Source organism: Phaethon aethereus (assembly GCF_964289735.1).
Source record: "Phaethon aethereus genome assembly, chromosome: 14".
NCBI classification, from domain to species: Eukaryota; Metazoa; Chordata; class Aves; order Phaethontiformes; family Phaethontidae; genus Phaethon; species Phaethon aethereus.
The window spans coordinates 8,628,317-8,649,419 of NC_138590.1; the positions used below are offsets into that span (position 1 = coordinate 8,628,317).

General features: G+C 37.7%; 1 protein-coding gene across 1 annotated transcript in view; it reads right to left on the bottom strand.

The window, feature by feature from the left end:
* TTC1 (tetratricopeptide repeat domain 1) overlaps nt 1–21,103 on the bottom strand; it is a gene marked incomplete at both ends in the record, with an annotated part of 31,668 nt that overhangs the window by 7,374 nt on the left and 3,191 nt on the right. Inside the window, 5 exons of the mRNA XM_082006267.1 lie at nt 774–828; nt 6,925–7,073; nt 8,802–8,838; nt 10,868–10,980; nt 12,859–12,919. Coding sequence (XP_081862393.1) covers nt 774–828; nt 6,925–7,073; nt 8,802–8,838; nt 10,868–10,980; nt 12,859–12,919 — 415 coding nt within the window. The remainder of the gene's footprint in view (nt 1–773; nt 829–6,924; nt 7,074–8,801; nt 8,839–10,867; nt 10,981–12,858; nt 12,920–21,103) is intronic.

The window sequence follows — 21,103 nt, forward strand, 5'->3', positions numbered from 1 at the left end:
AATCAAATGAGTTATATTAATTAAATTCTCTTTTCTACAAAGAAGTAGAGTCAATAGTATCCTTTCGTATAGAATTGTAAAAAGTCAAGAGACAATGAGCTATGCAGTTAGGAAACCTAATTCCACTCCTAGCAAGGCCAGATGTCTGTTTGTGACACTAGGTAGGTCTAATTCAGTTTCCACGCAAACAGAACTGAAATACTATATAGATCACGGTAAACATGAAGACTTGGAGGTTGGATGTGCTACAAAAAGGACAAAATTTATTTCTTCAGACACAAGATCAAACATGCTCAGTTATTACAGCTGGTTGACTTCTTTATATGTAAAGGTTTAGTGAAAACCCTGTTTTATCCCTTTCTTGGGAATGTTTCCTTTGAAGGTTTACTTGCAGAGAGAAAGGGCAGAGCAGTTGGTCTGTTTCAAACCATTTCCCCCTGCTTTTACATACATTAATATTAAATTGTTTTAGAAGGTCTTGTTTATACTCCTGGAAATAGTATTCTTGGAAAAATAGTACTCTCTGAAAAAGTATTTCTCTCTTTAAATTTAACTAATAGCCTTTTCTGTATGGGAGAATTATTTGGCTAGAACTTACCGTAGGTGAAACCAAGCAACAGTGAACTATGAAGAAATCAGTTTTAACACAGAAAAAGTACTTCCTTTAAGATTTACCTTCCTCAAATGTTATACAAGAGATTCTGCTCATGCATTTTTATTTTTCTGGTACACTATGAAGATCATTATGCAAGTTATATGTACACACTACTTACCTAACATTTCTTTCTTTAATTTTTCATTCCGCTCTTCAATTTGTCTAGGTAATCGCTATGGAGAGAGATAAAAATGGGAATTAGACCCATGCTTTTACTGTGGGTTAAGCTTATGGAATTTTCATACACATACCCAGGATACACTCTTTATGGCTTAAAAGGAATCCTTATGTCAAACCACACTTTCATCTTATTTTGGAAACCTGTAATTCATCCTATGGCATCAGTTCACATAAACAGTAACTTGTAAGTGCAGGTTTCATACAGGCACACATTTTTACTGCTGAAAAACAGATCTGATCTGTTTGCTTGGGGTTTTAACTGAAAAGCTTATGGAATTTAAAAGGCTTACAATTAAAGTATATTTTAGTCCTACCTCCTCTGCTCACACATTAAATTTGGGAAGAGAGGCTAGAGGAACTAAGCAAGAACAGCATGACTTCTGAACATGAACACAGGAGTAATGAAGAAAACATCCAAGTTAGTTCTCAGTGGCATCACACTTCAGGGAAATTCATACTGTGAAAACACTGATGTCTTCTAAATACAAATATTTATCAGAAGATCACCAAATTAACTGTCTATGAACCTCAGGACATAGTTTGAGCAGCACCTTATTATGCAATATATGGTATAGTTCTAAGGATGACAGGGCATTACAAATAAGGGCCTTCATTTGGCAACTGATCATGAGGAAGGAACTCCAGCAGTTCATCCTGAGCAAGTACTAGTCCAAGTAACAGTTCATTAATGTGCTTTTTCCCTCCTCAGAACTGGCACCAGCGTTAAAATCTGTCACACCATCACAAACAAGCTTATCATCACACGTTTCTAATGAGCATTATGTAACTGCATGGTCTATGCATTCATAATGCTTTGAGATTCCCATTTATGCCTACAACAGCTGTGGCTCATCTTCCATCCTTACACAGTACTGGTGTTTTGCTATATGATTGTAACGATCAATTTAATTAGAATTTTATATTAATTACAACTAAATTTACCATTGTATCATTTAAATTTTGCTTTTTCTATACATCACTTAAATACAGTATTAAAACAAAATAGGTTATGAATGACAGGAATTTTTTAGACATCTTTTTTGTATTTTTCAGAAGTACTAGTTCAAGCTTTTATACTATGCTTATTACTTTATAATTCTGGCAGTTCTGCCTGCAATTATATGCATAACTATGCTGTCTCTTCTCATGGACGTCATAGCAAGTAAAACAGATGTGCTGTAATGGTGCTATCAGTAAATTATGAGCCTATAAAATTAATTACAGTTGGAGACTATGGTAACAGGTGTGGAATTCACTCCTGATACACTTCCCTTGTGGTAATTGGCTTCTCAACATAGTTAAAGAATTCATTTCCTAATCTTGTTCCTTCCTGTCATTTACAGCTCCAGTCATCATGGATAGGTTTGTCATCCTGGTATCACTGCTACAGTGAAATAAGATGTTGAACTCAAGAAAAAGCCACTGACAAGCCACTGACTATTCCTCTCCTCTTCAGTGCAGGATACACTGGTGAACACAGGCAAATACGGTTCATTTTCTATAGTGGTAGGGAAGAGAGGTGGTATACCCCAGAAAAAAAGCAAAACAGAAATACAAGTACTAAGGATTATAATGCAGCTGTATTTGTATGGGTAAGCTTGAAACCAGCCCAGGCCCAGCATCATCACCAGTGAGCCAGATCTAATTAGCCCAGTCAGACCTCATCTGACTCCTGCTGACCCAGAGGGGCTTATTAAGTTGGGTGCAGATCTGGACCGAAGCTGCCTGCAAGAAAACATGTGTGGATATCCCCAGGCTCTAAATTCAGTTTGCATTGTGGCTGTGAGATTTGCTGAATCTTGGATGAGTTTGCCATATATAGCATGTCTCTCCCACATTTGGGCATTAGGCTTTAGCAGGAAATGAAGACACAAATCTGAAATACATACTCCATGTTTTGTCTGTCTGAATACTACTGTTCCAAAGACTCAGCATTTCTCACTCCAGAAATGTATTTTCCAGGTTAGTTATCTACAGAAAGGTGTCCATAAGGACAGCTATTTATCTGGTGTTTATAATACTTATCTCAAAGTACAGCTGCTTCTGGTAAATAAGTTTATCTGGCCTGCCAATCCCTCAAAAACTGTGTTGAAGCTAAAATTCACACAAGACTTAGACACCTGCTAAAAACAAAACCTAAAGATTGATACCATATAATTAAACACGTTCTGGGAAAGCATCAACAGGGATTATTTGACCACAAAACATTATAATTTCAAACTGTTTAATTCGGCATTGAAGATGTCAAAAGTAACTAAAGTGTGCGACACTAGGATTTAAGTCAAAACACTAGCACTGTACTCCTGAAATATAAACAGTACTGAAATTTTAGAGCAGCTACCAAATCAGGAATCAAAGCAAAGAACTACTGCATCTTTAATATTTTTAAACTGTCATTTAACAAGATCATGACATTCCCTAAAGCAGTATGTGAAATATTTTCTATGTACAGGAAAGACAAATATTGCTCTAAAGGTGAATGAAGCTAATTTGCAGATTCTCTTGATGCATCACTTTCATTACCAATGAGGGGGAAAAAACGCTACGATATATCTGCAAAGAGCAACATACCTTAGAATAAAGCAAAGCTTCTTAGTCTTCTACATATTAGATACGTTAACCATGTGGAGTCAACATTAGAGCTGGAATGGTTTTGGTATGACAAAATCTAGAGATTATGAATCTTTTTAAAAGTGTAAAACTAGCTGCCAGTATTTCCTTAATAATTTTTCAAGGGGGGAGTTTTAAGCTCCAGTCTGAACAGCTTGTTTCTACCCTGAAACTTGACAAAGAACAGGACCAGCTCAGGGCAGAACGTCCTAAATCCCACTGCACTGTCAATTGACGGCATTTTGTACAAAGTTGTTCTGCACCACATGTGAGCCTAAAGCCTCTGTCTAGTAAAATGAGGTCAAGGAGCAGAAGGTGTATGAAAACAGTCAACCTCTGTATTCCCAGCTACAAATATTAAGACTAAATTACTGATCGTTCTAAAACATTCCTAAAAGATGGCCAGAAAGAACAGCAGCACGCTTTATGATTCGCTTCTAGCCCAAATCTCCACTGCTACTGAGCAAGGGCTCTTTTGAGAGACTATTAGAGGCATACTCACTGAAAGAAAATAGTGATTTTGCAAGAGGCATAAAGGACAGTATCTATACTTTCAGGGGGTTCCAATCAGCCAAAACATATGTATTTTAAACTCCTTATATTTTGTACCAACTACTGACAGCGTTCCCAAGTCTTAATCTGTGGAGTCCTACTGGTGGTTCATAACAATCTGTCTGACTTTCACAGTTCTTTGTATGATGAGCTGCTAAGATGCACTCTTTACACACTATTCCACCAAGTAACTGTCTAGATTACACTAGGCCTCGCTCTGGAGCTCGTCTAATGCTAAAAGACTACAAGCTACAGATACTAAACTCCATTGTTTCCTTTAGAAATGTCAGCAGACTCCTTGGCTGAATTCCTGGATCAAATCAACTATAGTCTCAGCTAGGAGACTAGAAACAAGGCCAACATAAATACTATCTCCTAGACTGGGATGGACCCATCATATTCACTACCCACGCAGTAATGATGTTTGACAAGCTTGTCATTTATTAACCCATTGCCAAGAGCTAGGTGATAAAGTGCTCTCCTGCTCTCAACCAGATGCATGCAACAAGCATCAGGGGGTCATTTCACAGTACAGTAAACTGACCTTGTCAGTGGGTGCTGCCAAAAGGGATAGCCCCAATTCCTGCACTGCCTCGACCACGTCTTCTTTCTTTCTCACTAGCATTTGCAGTAGGACTTGTCTGTCTGCAAAAAGCCAAGGCAATGTAAAAGTATTTACTTTGGGGCTTTTTGGTTGCTGTTTTTTCCCTTCAGGAGAGTTAGTTGTCTACCAGACTCATACATAGAACCAGCCATCCCCCAGGGCCAGACACGAGCTAGTACCAGTGCTAGCACAAGGAAAGCAACTGGACAGCTTTGTAAGCAGCAGTTTAGCTGTTTTGTGAAACCATACCCTTAACAGGAGTTACATAGTTAAGCAGAGTATCTTTCTACCATCAGTGCAACTGATCCAGTCCCAAAGGAAGTAATTTCAGGCACGGCTTCTTATCTAATATGCTATAAAAGCAGTTTCTAATCTGTCACTTACAACACAACAGTATGGGGGAAGGTGGGGGGAATCACTACTAATGATTTGTTTTCCCAAATGGAGAGTTAAAAAAGTTAAACCTACACCTTTCAAAAATATTTCTGCATCGACATATTGAAAGTGGTTTTAGAGATAATGTGGACAAAGCAAATGATTTTTTTTCTTCTTTTCCCTTTATGGGGCAGAATATGTTGCAGGTTCACTGATGTGAAGCTGAACTAAAATAACGACACACTTTGAAAATTTAATCAGATATAAATAAAGTCAAGTATCGGCACATGGATTTGGGTACCCAACTAAGAACTGCGTTTTAAAATTGCATCCATTTATCTTAAAATGGAAGTAAAGACTAGTTCAGCAGCTGTTTTCCCTGCAGAAGATGGTCAGCTCTTTCCAGGCTCTCTGGTGCTTGCAAACCATTCACCTACCACGACCTGAAGCTCCCACTTGGATAAAAAGTGACCACCACTGTACTTTTTATAATGGCTACCTGTCATTAGCACATGTTCCTTCAAAACCACAGGCTGTCTGGCCACATCTCTACCACACTTGTCCTTTCAACACAGCCTTCATAACCTCTTTTAAATAATAAGAACAGCAAGCAGCCTGTAAGAGGAGCTTTCTGCACAAAATAAATTTCCCTTCTTGCTACCATTGTGAAAAGGCCCTCTGAACTTGTCAAATCCACAGCTATTTTCCACACTGAGCATTAACATACAAAATATCACTGGAAAAATCACTTCCTGCTGGTATTTTACACAAAGAGTTACTTAAAACCTCAAATCAGCAGTCTGTGGCAGTGACTTTAAATCCCCATTGAGCAGGGATTACTTACATGTTAGATTGGGGTTTCAGGAAGTGCTAGAGGTTTACCTTTTTTCATCCAAGCTGACACATCCTAAAGGCCAACGAAGCTTTTAAAGCATTTCCTTACACTTACAGAGATATAGCAAAGATTCTGCAAGAAATGTTTGATCCTGAAGTATTTGTAATGTGATTGAAAGTGGACATTGGAACATAGTACTAAGCTGCAGAATTCTTTTTTTTTTTAAGAATGAAGAAAATAACTGAATCAGGAGAGAGTTCTGTCTGCAACCGTAAGGTGCCTTTTTCTTCAACATGAAAGGCTAAGTTTTTGAAGATTAATAGCAGCCTTCAGTCACTATTAGTAAAATAACTCGAAGTAGCCAATACACACACAAGGCATGGCAAAGAACAGGAACAGAAAAGAACTAAATCAAGAAACAAAACCATCAAAATTTTAAAGTAGCTACAAAGATAGATACAGACTGATAGAATCCTGTCTTTCTGCCATTCTCAAAGTTATATAATCAAGTCATCACAAAAGTTATTATTTTATAATTATGTCGTAAAGGCATTCGACTGCAAATTTATCAAATCAGAAAAATAATTCTACTTAAAGAAAACCAGACTCTCTAGTACTAATTAAACAGCTAGCAAGTACTGTATTATAGGGTGCTTGTATTCTGATCTCAAAATTGCAGATCCTTATCGAAATGATGGCTACTAAAATGCAGCAGTGGTTCAGGCAACCTTTTCTAGCACATGCATAAATACAATTAACAGCCTCAGTCAGAAAACTCAAATGAAGTGTGTGTGTGTGCGCACGCACGCTATTCAACAGCTAAACATGTAATTACACGCCTACAGCTCAGAACACATGTTTACTTTCACTCATTTCACAAAGGTTAAAAGAGGACTACGCTTTATGGACCTGAGACTTGTCATGGAAGCTGCAGCAGTTCCCATAATCTTCCTTACGTAAAACCAGATGAGAAAACCACTATGCTTTCAGACTCGGAAATAAAGTTATCACCACTGCATATGAAGCTGCTTGCATAAACAGCATTGAATATTTAGAATTGGAAAGAAAAGTCCTTGGTTTAAAGTTAGGCCAAAGTATACTAAAATGGCTTACCATGCAAGCTTCTCTGGCTTGATGAACTGATGGGTCTTTTTCTAGGACTGCCTTATAATCCTCCAGAGCTTCATCTAGTTTTTCGGTTTTTTCATATAGTTCTGCTCTCCTCAGCAAAGCTCTAATATAGTTAGGATCTAGTACCACAGCTAGAAAACAAAAACAAAGCAGAGTATTTTACTTGAAACGTTTCTACACCTCTCAAATGAATTCTTAAGTGTGTATCAAATTCTTAATAGTTCTATTTATAATGTAGCTTAGAATCAAGCAGAGTTACAGTTTAAAAGCTAAGTTGTAATTCAGAAAGGCATACATCTGCCTGGGAAAGTCTAATGCAACTAATCCTATTTCATTTCATGTCTATCACAGACAGAAGTAATTTATAATGCAAAACCATTTAATTTTGCAATATTATATATGCAGAGATTTTAAGCGATGCTTCAGAAATTGTAAGGACCTGTAAGGTATTTTTCAGCTTTTATATATTTAGTAAGTGTATATTATTAGATTACAGCTGAAGTTAAATATGCCTAAAGATAAACATAGCAGGGAAACTAAGCATTTCCCTGCTTATCTCAGTTTGAGTTGAAATAAACTCCAGGAGAACTACTGGTGTCCTGAATTTAATATCAGTCAGTCAAAATTGTGTTGGGAATCCACAAACAGTTATATTAGCTCTACAAGTTAGCAGACGGGCTTACTGACTGAATTTAAGCTTTTCTTCTTATTATTCCCTTGGCAGCCATGACCATGTTTACAGATGCAGTTAAGACTGAATGCTAAACTTAACAGTAACCTGCAAATGGTAGTTTCTCAAGAATTTCTTTATCCATTTTTCATCATATGAAAGACTGCCCATTTTATAATTAGTAACCCATTAAAATGGTTCTCAGGACAATTAAAGGTAGGATTATCTAGCTAAATATTCTAGCTTATTTCTTCAGGAAAAACAAAGACAATGCTACAGTCAGCAAGTTGCAGGTTCTGCTGTTCTCCAAGTGTTGCATTGCAGTTTGTAAGCCAAGTCCCTGGGGAGTGTTAAGCGATGGTAGGTTTAAGTCTCACTACTGCAAAGCAGAGTGATTCCTTTTCAGCCACTACAAAATTAGCAGAAGTGTTTTTCAAAATGCACCACCACCAAAACTAGGCAAACTCCCAAAGTGACAGAGGCCAGCTAGAATTTGTTACCTTCAATAACACTTTTAGCATGTGCAAACTCATATTTACTGTACAAGCAGTACTGGCATCCAGCCATTGCATTAGTTTTCTGATTGGTAATTTGGACTTTTTTTCCCAGCTGTCATGGGGAGTTTAACAAATATTCGAGCATGGGTGAGTGGGTGGAAGCAATAAAGCCATGCACAGCTGAAATGATTTCACCAGAAGTTACAGAGAGAAAACTATGCAGGACAAGAACAGGAGAGCATAAGCCCTTGTGACAAAGCAAAAGCATTGCATAAAAGGGCCTTGATAATGCTTTTAAATCTACAAGGCCTCACTGTTCTTTGGAATTTGGGATTAAATCAAGATTGGGGGCGGGATGGCAGGTGGAAGTGTGTTTAAAATACTAGGTATAAGGAAACAGCTTCCATGATAAAAAGACTTTCCTATTAAAAAGAAGTCCAAACAGCAGCCTTATTGGCACAAGAGACTAGAAAGTAAATTATTACAGACAAGGAGAAGTTTGATAGACATTTTACAAAATACATAATATAAATAATTCTAGATTCAGTGTGGTGTCTTCCACCACAGTTTTTCTATAAATTCTTTAAAGACCCTTATGCCCAAAATTACAGTTCTGCAGTAAGGCACTAACTGGCATAATTTATATATGAAAGATCTAGCATAAGAGCAGCACACATTCAGAAAAGTCATACCTTTGCTGCAGTCACTTAGGGCAGCTTCCGTCTTGTCCTAGAACACAAAACAGTTTTCTTATACTTAAGTCGTATTTCTTGGGAAACAGATTATTTACAATTGTAAGCAAAAAGGTTTGTCTCGCGTTCCGAGGAACTGGGATTTCATGTAATCAAGGCTTTTCATACCGTTGCTTCTGATGTAAAGCTCTTTATCAGTGATTAGCTTCCTCTCTGTGAAGGCTGCCAGTGTCCAAATTGCATGGCTGCCCCACTAATCGGTCTGCACTGAAGAGCCGGCAGCAAGCTACAGTCAAAGGGCCGAGTCACAACTGCAGGCCTCGGCTTAACCAAGCTACGGCTTTTCTACCTTTGTCAATTAAGGCATTGGGATAGATGGTTCCCAAAACTCCCAGATAAATTCTTGTCTGTGTGAGCTAAGACATTTGGAAAGCAGACACTGCCGTTAACACTAACTCATCTTTCTCTACAAGGGACAATGCATGAGACTTCCAGCAGTGGTAGGGACAAGATTTTAGTGCACCCAAACAACAACAGTTAGAAGATGAGGGACAGCCAGTCTGCTTATAATGAAACAAGAAAAAAAAAAACCCCAACAAACCAAACAACAAACAAAAGAGCTGAGACAGCTATTTTCATGCAAACTAGAAGTGCTTTAAAAAAAATAAAAATCTTCTATTGTTGATCTAAGTATTAGTAATCTTACTACACCCAATGAACTATTTTCTCCTCCACAAAACATAAATTGTCTCACAGATTCTTGCCTCATAAGCTTGTACTGTGGTGCAACGCAAATGCGTGCAGCAGGTATGGAAGAACAAACTTAATGGGGAAGTTATTAACAATATGAACCTATTTTCAGAGTAATGTATTGGTCTGTCATGTTCCACTGATCTATAGTGGTGAGATACACTAGTTTGTGCACAGTTCTTTTATCATCTTGGGCTCCTTTGGGGACTATTGGATTAGTTTCCTACTGATATGAACAGTTAACATCTGGATTATGTGGAGGTTTTTCAGTTTACAGATTTTGTATTTGAAAGGTTCCAGCATCTGTTATAACAGACCTTATTCCAGCTTTTTCTTGTCTGCTCAAGCAATTCAGTACCCCAACAGCAAGTTAGATAATTCTAGCTGAACAAGAATACACTATGCTGAGTAAGGATTTATTTATTTATGCCTAAATTCAGCTGCAAGATACATTTCTAAACAGAACTGCATCTGCCTCAATACTGGAGGAAAACTGCAAGAAAGTTCCCTTTGCAGGAGGGCAAACTGAGGTTAAGGAGTTGCTGTGCTATTTTTCTATAACAATTTAATCTTAAAAACAAAGGCAAAAATAGTGAGTAACTTCTCCTGAACTCTTAGTATCTCCTCTTTCTAAAGAAGTGAAAGTTACTGTTTAGACAGATTGTGTTCTATGCCTCCCATGCTACTTAAGTGTATTGCTGATTCTGGTAACATGTGGGCACCTGTCCCTGGTCAAGTAACAGAAAACATATGAAGAAAGCTGCAGCCATTCTACTACTAGGTAGTAGAACCCTACTATGTAGGTCTGGCCTACTGTATAGCAACTGTGAAGGAAACAGAGTAACTAAATTAATAAAGCCATAGTTAGGAAGTCCTGATTATGCCTCAAAGCATTTGAGCCAATTAAAGGACGACAAGTATATGACAATCCAGGCTTTTAGGAAAAAAATTAACTAGCTACAATTCTAAACAATCTAATACATGGTCTGCATAAACTAAACATGCTTAAAGACATCTGTTCCACATGAACTTTAAATTTCATTAAAATAGAGAGAATGAAAGAAAAATCAGTGTTAAACACAATGCAGCAGAGCAACTTTGAACAGCTGTTCCAATTGCAACATTCAGGTTGTATTAACCCTCAGTAAAACCAAGCGTACTAGCACTTCTACTGGGAGCATAAGAGACTGAGCAAGCAGCAAAACTTGCAAACAGCTTTATTGCTTTGCTCTCCTTTATGCACCCCTAATGATTTTGTTATTGCATCTGTCATATAATCAATATATTGTGTTTCATAAAATAAAAAGAATATTCACCTGTTTCATTTTTGCAGCAGCTCTGTTTGAAAACAAAACAGCCCTATCTTTTTGGAAGCAGGCTGGACAGATCTGCAGAGCCTTCGTGTAAGAGTCTTCTGCCTCTCCATAGTCTGCAGATGCAATAGGAGAAAAACCAAAACAGATCGTTTATTTCAAATGCCAGTACAGTCAGTGAACCACATGGCTAAGACTTCCTTGGAAACATTTCTCAGTATATGATGCAATATTAAACCAGAATCAGTAGCTGCTCTCAGACGAAGTGCATTACTAAGTAGTACATAGATCAATGACAATTAATTATTTTACAATCAACACCCTTGTAAAAGCAGAAATACAGTTCTGAGCTTAATTTACCAAGTGCAGCATGATATGCATATAATTCTCATCCCTGAAATTGTTTCATTCTATTTCAGTACCAGCCTTAGAGGTAGAATCTCTTTAGATTAAGTGTATTCTTGACCTGAAAGGAAGCATGTGCTGAAACACGTCAGTGCAGATACCTGTTCCAAGCAGCTAGAGAGATATTTTATTTGCCACATCATCTTCAATGACTGACTTAAAGGTCAGTCACCGCAAACCCATTATCACCCAACGGTCATCTGTCATCAAATCTGGTCTAAAGCAAGGACCAGTGGTAAACCACATGGGATTATGAAGTTATTCATTTTCTAATAAAGGTAGAGTCAAGAGTGAAAAGGCCCAATACTGACTCTGAACAATGCCCTGCCAGCTGACAAGTGCATTGTCCTCAAAACAGAGCAATTCTTTCTGTGCACATTAGCTGGTGACCATCAAGGTGCAGAAAAGGTGGTGTATTTCTGCTTCGTAAGCACTTCGGCTGGCACAGGCACACTGAAAAGATCTGCCAAAGAATTTGTCAAGAAGAGGCTATGGATGAGACTTCAGACAAGATCAGCCAACACTACAGGCTTGCTGCTTTCATGGTCCGAGCAATGCTGTTTTGCCTGCTATGATGCTGGCCTGAATTGGTAAACCATTCTCCGAGAATCTTGCTCTCTTAGCACACAATAAGAGACTTCCAACAGAAAGGCCACTGTCTGGTTATCGGGATATACTTCTGGGAAAGGGAAGTCACTTGTTGGTGTCCCTGCCGACTGAGAAAAGTATGAATCTGCATTTCCTGGTTTCTTGTGAACCCTCTAGCCACCAGAACGTTAAATGAAAGATAGATGTCAATATCATTTCCCCCTTTATGTTTTTTAATTAAAAGCATTGGTACAGTTATTTATTACTGACCTCAACCCTGTTGTTATGTATTAACTATGTTCAGAACGTGTCCAGTTCTGGCATAAGAGAGAAATTTACTTACCTCTAGATTTTTAAAAAAATATATGTGTGGGTACATCTCTATATACACACACATATATGTGTGTACATCTCTATATACACATATACATGTATATATATGCATGCATATAAATGTACACATAAGTATACATAGATGTACATATGTGTGTATGTGTAGATGTATATGTAAATGTCCCTATATATACGTACACACACATACTTGAATAAAATGTGTAGCAGAAAGTCAGTGGATAAAAAGAAACATGCAAATATACAAAGGTATGACAGCTACCGAGCCACTGAGCCCTGCATCAATTCTAAGCACAAGCATTAGGAAACCTCAGAGGCTAGTGGAAGTCTTTTTTGATTAGTAAAAGAAACCATGGCACTTGGAAGGCAGTCAAAGTAAATTCTGCATCATGTTCTTGGATTTAAACAGTTTGCTTTCATGAGAATCATGCTTTAGTAATCCAAGTCTTTGTGATTTAAACTTAACTCTTAAGAAGGTCTGCTATCTCCTTCTGTTCTCTAGAGCTGGATGAAATATTACATAGATGATAAATTTGAACAATGATAGGTGTGAGATCTTCCTATGGGTTTTCTGCAACATCACCGTGATGGCCAAGTTTTAATTTAAGATTCTCTAACATCCATATGGTATTAAAAGATTATCAACCCACCTCCTTTCTTGAACTGCTCATTGCCTTTCTCCTTCAGCATTGTGCTCTCCTTTCTTCTCTTCTACAAAAGAAAAGACAATGTCTCAAAGTATTTAATTGAAATGAACAAGTAGGTCAGCTGCAGTTCCAAATAAAGTATGAATGGAAATCAGAATAAAATATAACCTGAAGAATTTTATCTAGTACCAAGATCGCTTGCTTGTAGTCATTGTGTCATGATATACTTTATATATCCATGAAATACTAGAGTATACCAACAAGGCAGTTAAAAAGCTCCAGTTCATGGACAATAGTATGCAGAAAAAGTATTCATAGTGAATTACATGGTTTAAACTAATATGTCAGCTTTTTAGCTGGCTGTTTACTTCTCCTTTCCAACTTGGTTTAATTCAATCCATGCAGGTTGACTATGTAGAATATATTTTAGATGCAAAGTCTCAAAAGTTTTGCTTGAAATAATTCCACCTCAGAAATCCATAGTTACTTTCAGAGATTTACAAATCATGTTGAGCTGACTGCATTAGAAGCAGGTCCATGGATAATACTGCCCTGAAAGATTTCTTATGCAGAGAGTGACTAAACCATCAGATCCAGAGACAGGAAGATTGTTCAGTTATACAGTTAAAATTGCACATGCTGAGCAGAGTTGTGTTTTCAACCATGAATATCTTAACAGTACTCTTGGCACAAGCAAAGTTGACATGAACGCTCTTAGCCTCTGACACAGAAAACACAGGATGTCATCAAGCCATCTCTTCAACCTATTTAAAATGGAAGTCTTTCACATGTAGACATACCTCACACAAGTAAAAACAAAGCAGTATGACAGTAACATCCAGAAGCAATGCTCATGTTCATGAATCATTTCTATCGTAGAAAAATGAACATTTGACCACTGATTTTGCCCCCAACACACGTGCATACACAAAGGATTTAAATCAAGGTGTCTATAAATTACGCATCATTGAGCAATTAAAAAGCCAACATTAGGAAAAGGAGCAGTTTCCTGCAGATTGTGTAAATCAAGGATTAATGCAATTATCAATATCGCACAGAACATCTCCTTGGAAACAGCTAAATATAGTACTCTTTGCAGAGCACTGCACCATCTCACAGCTATGCCAAGTAGCTGACAAACAATACAAAATCAGAGGTTCTCTCCTCTTGTTTTTATTGGTTTTGGAAAGTAATTCACCCAACCACTGTCACCATCTTAGTAATAACAGATCACAATGCTCTGAAAACTAGGCTCAGGAGAATGGCATTCAGTTGTGACACACAAAATTACACAGCAAAATATCATCTGACCTTTTTGATACATGCCTAGTTCACTACATTTTTTTCCTATTGCCTACTAAATATGTTTTCTAATACTCATTGCTCCTCGCATCAAAAAAACCCAAACTAAAACCACAGGTCAGACAAAACATTTGCACCACTATTTAGAAGCTGGCTTTCCTCCAGGGTGGAATGGCAAACCTAAACAAGTCCTTTCACAATGTCACTTGCACCAATGTACACAAGTCAGTTGGTACTTTCTAAATATGAGCATACAAACTTGTGCACTGAAGGCACAAGCTGCATTAAAAGCACAAATTCTTTCTGTATATGCAGGATTCTGCTGTTCAGCACAGGGAGTACATAACCGCATTTCAAAGCTGTACCCAAACTTTCCTAGTGCCACATAGAACAACTCCAGCAAGGTGACTGCCACACACACAATTTGCCCTCCACAGAAAGAAATTTTAAAACCATCTTGAACACATATAAAGTGAAAGTTAGCACAACAGAGGTAATTTTCATACCAGTGAACAAAGCAGTCAGATTTAAGCAAAGAACAAGGTTTGGAGATGATGACCCTACTGGAAAACATGAAAGATCTAAACAGACAACCCTTATTCAAGATAAGAAATGCTTGAAACACTAGCCCTACTGACTTCATTGCTCATGACCTATTTAGAACTGGCCTTTAAGTGTGATTAACTGATTCACTGTTGCATAAGGTAGAGTTACAACTCTACAACAAAGACAGACATTTTTTCATATAAAATTGAGAATTGCAGCACGGCCACAGTAGTCCTGATGCAGAAATCCTAAAATCATGGAATACTGGATGAAATGCTTTACCTGTATTATCGTTACTTTGTTTAATTTTATTAAAATTATTACAAAATATTACATGTTTACCCCAATTAAGTATTAAATACTAATATAAGAAGTGATTTGCAGCAAGAAGGCTTCAGAAGAATAAGCTCTATATTAAAAAGAGTAAAAGGAACAAAAAAATAAAATTCTTCAATTGTGGGATTCCTTCTCAGGTAGCCAAGAGGGTTGTGACTTAAGAGTCTCAACAGCACAGAAGAAAGACCAAGGTGGCTGCATGGCCATGTTTGCTGGGGAAACGTGAGCAGACGAAAACTCTGAGCAACTGAAGAGTTTAAGGACTGTCACACTAGGAAGCTGATGATTCATGCAGCTCTCCTCCGAAAGCCTGTTCCTTGGTATGTCCTCTTGCCTGCGAATCAAACTGCACAAACCTGAAGGACAGAGAACTATTAGTCACAGAACTGTTACAGACATACAAATGTCAGTGACAGTCTTGTGGTCACTTCTGACTATTTAACCAGAAAAGGTGTTGTCTAAGCATGTTTCAGAAGCCAGCAGCATTGTTAAGAACACCGTATACGGCTTTTCAGCTTACTCAGCCCCCTGGAAAGCAGCAATGCAAGCAAGGCAGTCCTGGTTCAAAACCAGTATTTCTGTTATAGCTTGACCAACATTTTAAAGATATCCCTGTATTACAGGTTTCAGGCTGTCCCTTAAGTTCCAAACTGTACAAGTTTTCACAGTATTTTTCAAAAAGGTAAAGTCTATAAGGGTACCTCATGCATCATGCTGGATTTGCATTTGAAGTATACGATATAATATATAAGCAATACATAGTAGCAGACTATCCCTAAAACTAAATTCCTCTGGCTTGCCCACAAAATGTACAAGCGTACATATTAGCAGGTCACATCCTAAACGCACTGCACTCTGAAGCACAGTATATATTTGCGAAATAAATAAATCATTCATTCCTCCATATATACATTTCTTTAACAGAAAATCCTAACACAAAAGCAGTGGAAAGTCAACTATTTTGATGAATTTACATTTAACCTCAAAGGACTGCTCCAATGGATGCTGTTAGAATCTGTCTTCTATTCAAAGTAAGGTTAAAAAATAACCCCAGAAAACGCTGTTGGAAGACTTAACCTCTCCACTCAGTATGATGCATTTCCAGCTTTGATGGACAATTGCAAATTGACTGGTCATCAGTTTACTGTGATCATATCAGCCCAGAGTGAAAAAAATTGCAAGTGACTTGTCCTTGGGACAAATTTTGCACAATGTCATTTCAGTGTCCCCACCCACTCATTTTTCAGAAAAAGATTTAAGTAGCTGCAGGGCAGGCTACCCTTTCCTCAACGAGGGAACTAGGTCAGACTGAACTCCTAGAATGCTCTGCCTAAGGAAAAGATAATCTTGACCCACTACATTCCCTGAGGCTGCTCATATACAACACTGGGGTCACACACAACTTCCCCAACTTAGACTCCATTATGAGTGGAGTTTTTCTGATATTCAAAGTCAGCAAAATCTTAAGGTTTGTTTATTGCAAATTTTATTAACACAAAGATGACAAATTCCAATTGGCAGGCATTCGTTTTTGATGTACAAAGTAAAAGAATTGTAACATGATTCTTAAATGATCTGATTAGAAACGTTTACAGATTTGGATACTGAATTACAATCATGCACATTCTGAAGAAATTTGGATATTAACATAAACCTGCCTGGCAAGCAAGAGGTGCTGAAGATTAAGGCCTGATCTGAAGTAATGAGAAAAGACAGCTTGGCCTTCTGACAATGAAGTACAACAATTCAAAAAAAAGGCCATCAAATACAGTCCCTGGACCTCAGCTACTCTGCCAAAAAAATCAGAGTTAAAAATAAAAGCATTAAAGCACTATTCTACTATTAGAGAAGCAAGCAAACTACACATTTTCACTGTTTTGGAAGTAACCAAAAGTGCTGGAAGTGAAGTCCTTAAATATAGCTGGTGAGAGCTGAAGGACGAACACCCTCAGCTTGCAATGCTTCCAACTATGCTTCCTCTGGCTGTTCTATGCATTTTATTTGATCAATTGATTTAACTTTGTTAGGGAAGTGTTCTTGGCTCCAGTTTTGTCAAGAGCAGCAAATGGGTATGCTCTTCTCTGTAAGGCCATTTATACAGTGTGACAATGCATATCTGCATCTCACATACCCTTTTGTAAGGTCACCAAGTAGCAGTCAATTTAAAATTACTGGAGTTCAAAGGGTGCACAGAAACAAGGAATTTAAACAGATAAGGAGCATATTTTTCAGCTTCAAATACCAATGCTATTTGTAAGTCATCCGTTAGCAGTCATCTGCTTCCCTCTGCAGTTTTGTAAAGCTATTGCTGTATCAGGCATTCAAGAATTTGAATTTCAATTTAAGGTTGTAGTCACTCAAAAAATCCCATTTCAAATCTTGCTAGAGTTGTCACCTGAAAACTGTGCCAAATCTGCCCTCTATACTCGAGAGGCAGAGTAATAAGCATTGCTAGACTGGCCGATCTCTGCTCATTGTAACTCCATGGTAAAGAGGCATTAGTCTTTCTACTGCCAAATCACTACCTTTTCCTGAAATTGTAAGCAGCACTTCCAAAGACAATAGGTCACATCTATCCTTGACAGTCAGTTTAAGTTAACATGCCACTGTGACTATTCCTGAGTGACAATACATGCCATTCCGGCATTCCTGTTGCAGAGGCGACAGCCTCAGGCAGAAAAGTGGAGCTCACCACTTAATCTATCACCACCACAAGTCGAAAAGATCTCAATTTGACAGTATCAGCATCTTCCCGATAAAAGCAAAAATGAATATAAGACTAAAATCAGATAGCAGCACTGAAAAAAAGATGAAGGTATACTCTTCCACTCTTTCTATTAAATTGCCATCTGGCAAAAGACTTTTTTTAGTTTAAAGATGTAACTCAAGGAACTATAAGTCACACAAGGAGATTTTAACTCCAGATTTTATCCAGGTTCTCCTCACCAGCACATGGAATTAATTACCCTAGCAGATACAGATATACTTATCAAATGTACTTCTCCAAGCTTTGATTAACTCAGAAAATATAACAAGATATTTTGTCCTATTTTGCAAGCCATAAGACAGGGCAGTTTTAGTCTAGCAATCCATCTCCTCCTCCAATTTGACCAAAATAATAGCATATTTAGTATTGGTGCTATACTGCATACAGGATTCAGGTTATTAAAGTAGGTCATTTGAATAAGGGGATCACCTTTTATTATATTCCACAAGATTGCATTGTGATGCCTTCAAAACCCAATTGTCTTGCAAGTTTTATTGCTATACAAAATAATTTGAATGCTAATGAGAATTCTTAACAAAAGATATATTCCTTATTGGTAGCTGTCAGTAATTTATGTAATAAGTTTTACTGCTGTGCAGTCAGTTGCATTGTCTCATGTATTAATAACCTGGGGTTTTTTTGGTGCAACCACATAATTCTTCCTGGAAAGAGTTCTGAGACCATCTCCAAGTGATCAACACCTGAGGACTGCTCCAAAATATGACTTGCGTTATTGTAGCCTATCTTCCATTTTTTTCCCTAGCTTTTATTTTGTAAATACTACAGAAAAAACAGCAACTTTGACAGAGTCGAGGTTACTGTACAATGTTGACAGAACTAGGAGAACCCCAACTGCTGAAATGAATGACTACACCTGAGAAACTATCTCAGAAGAAATCACAAACCAGTTCTTCAACCCCTGGAAAAGCTAATTCTCTACAGAAGCTATAATTTATGGAAGAACAGGGATCACCCTGAAGCATGGGGAAGAAAGGGTGAGGAGGAGAACAGTTTAAAGGAAATTTCTTGATTAAGACAATGTTCTCAAACACAGCCTAGAACTCCTGGAGAAAACAGGGGGGGGAAAAAAAGGAAGGAAATTTTACTGTTTAGCCCAGATCTGAAAAAAACTCAGGTATTACTCAAAAGTACTATTTCCCAAAGATCAGTTTCACTTAATTCTTACAGAGTTGCCAACAAGATACTAATGAAAAATCTCTACTAGAGCTGTGTTCCTTGTTTTGCTGACACATTTCCTAGTGTTAAAGTAGAAGCTGAGCATGATTAGAGCCAGCTGTAGCTCTAATGCACATGCAACAGCCCAAAGAAGAGAACTGCTTTTGAAGAGTATTACGTATTTATTCCAGGGTCTCACAGCAGCTAGAAAGGAGTGTTCTATATCCAAAATAAGAGCTTACTAAGGCCAGGTGCTAAAGTCTTTGCCAGACAAGGCCCAAAGAACATCTGTCGTGATGGAAGAGCATGAGGGATTCAGAATCTTGCTGCTGGATAAACTCATAATTAATGGGTGTCCCTCCAGAAGAAGACCGGGTCAGACTGAAACAATTACTATGTAACAGCTGTTGGGTGTCTTCTGATTAATTTTGCAGACTAGACCAACGTCAAAGCCATCACTGTCAATGACAACTAACCAGAAAAATCTGTTTGTAATGCATCAAAAGCAATTTACTGCTCAGTGCCTCGGCTGAGGCAGCAATCAGCATGCTTTTGAAACAACAACAACATCATCTTATAAAAGTGAATTTTGTTTCAGGCTGCTTAATTCTTAAAAAGCTCAGAGTTACAAGTCCTGGCAAATAACCAGGCTCTATGCTACATCTGTTTCTAAGAATACTTCTTACAGGGTTGTGTCTTAGCATCCCTTCAAGTTCTTACTTTGGTTCATTTTGCAGAGAAGACTTCTTACGGTATTGGTACTGTTTCCCTGGAAGTAATTCCTGTTGCTTAAAATTAGAAGTCTCACTCTATGGGGCTCTCAAAATACAGCAGAGAAAATACACAGCCACTTGCTCCTTCACTTAGATCTCTGCAGCAGTTTCTGCATGGGTGAGAATTTCTTGTCTGAGCTGCTGCCATGAAAGCTTGCACACAGGATACACATAAATACACAGAGCAAGGACTGGAATCTGTCTTTGCATCTCCAGAATAAATTAGAGACCTTCTTTTCTACAGCCTAGTTATGGGAGAACATCGTTCAAAAGAACTCAGTTATTAAAGCTGATAAAACATAACAATGGGCTTAGTTTAAAAAAAATCCAAACTATTAAGTAGTATTAATAGTAAAAAATACTATTAATACCTAAATCTGATTTGAGCAGGGCTAACATCCAGCTCTCCTTATGACTTCAGTACATAGTTTATGGTTGATGCTGCACCACAGTTCATAGGAAGTTTTTCTTATTTCGGCAAGTAGTCTAATTGAAGAAAATCCACCTATCCCTGTATGCCATCATGAGGCTGCTATTTGATGTCTACTTTTACCAGCACTGCCGTTGATCTAAAAATACAGCACTATTTTTCATCTGAATCATTCCCCCTAACTGGTTCACTGCACATTCACACAGAGAGGTGTGCTAGCACAATGAAGCAGGCAGCAGGGGGCTGAGAATAACTGATGAAGGACTGCCGAAGTAGCAAACACAGAACTGCTGCTGAGTGTCTGGTCACAACCTAAACAGTCAAATAAACAAGTTCTGATTATTGCTGCCTCATTTCTCCAGCAAAATCATGTTGCCCTTCTCAAAAATGACCTCTTAAGTAATTGGAAGGAAGTTTAAAATGTTTGCAAAACTCTGAATAAACAGATGTACAGCAGCTTTTTTCAGACCGTAACTGCAGTATATTTTCTTAAAAGCTCCATCATTTAACAGATTCTTTTCATAATCAAAACATATAGAACGTTCCATTTTTAAAAATAAAATAAAATTTGTAACCATCAATTCAAGTAATATGAGGAAGGTTGGAAAGGCAATTCAGGAATGACGCATCCCCATGGTTTTACTACCCAAAGAATGTAAGGTGATGCAGGATAAGATCATGCAAATAGGCTACTTCAGTAATTACAACAACTGCCGTAAGCTTCTAATTCATCTCTGGTTTCTGGATTTCTCAAGCTCTGCTTAGAAGAGATACCAACAATATTTTGTTAAGAGAAAAAAAGAGCTGCCTTTTAAAGATTGCTTAAATAATTCATTCCGAAAGCTCTCTATGGAACATAAACGAAGTTCACAACATAAATATTGCCAATCTAATAGTTACGGAGATACCAAGAGATGG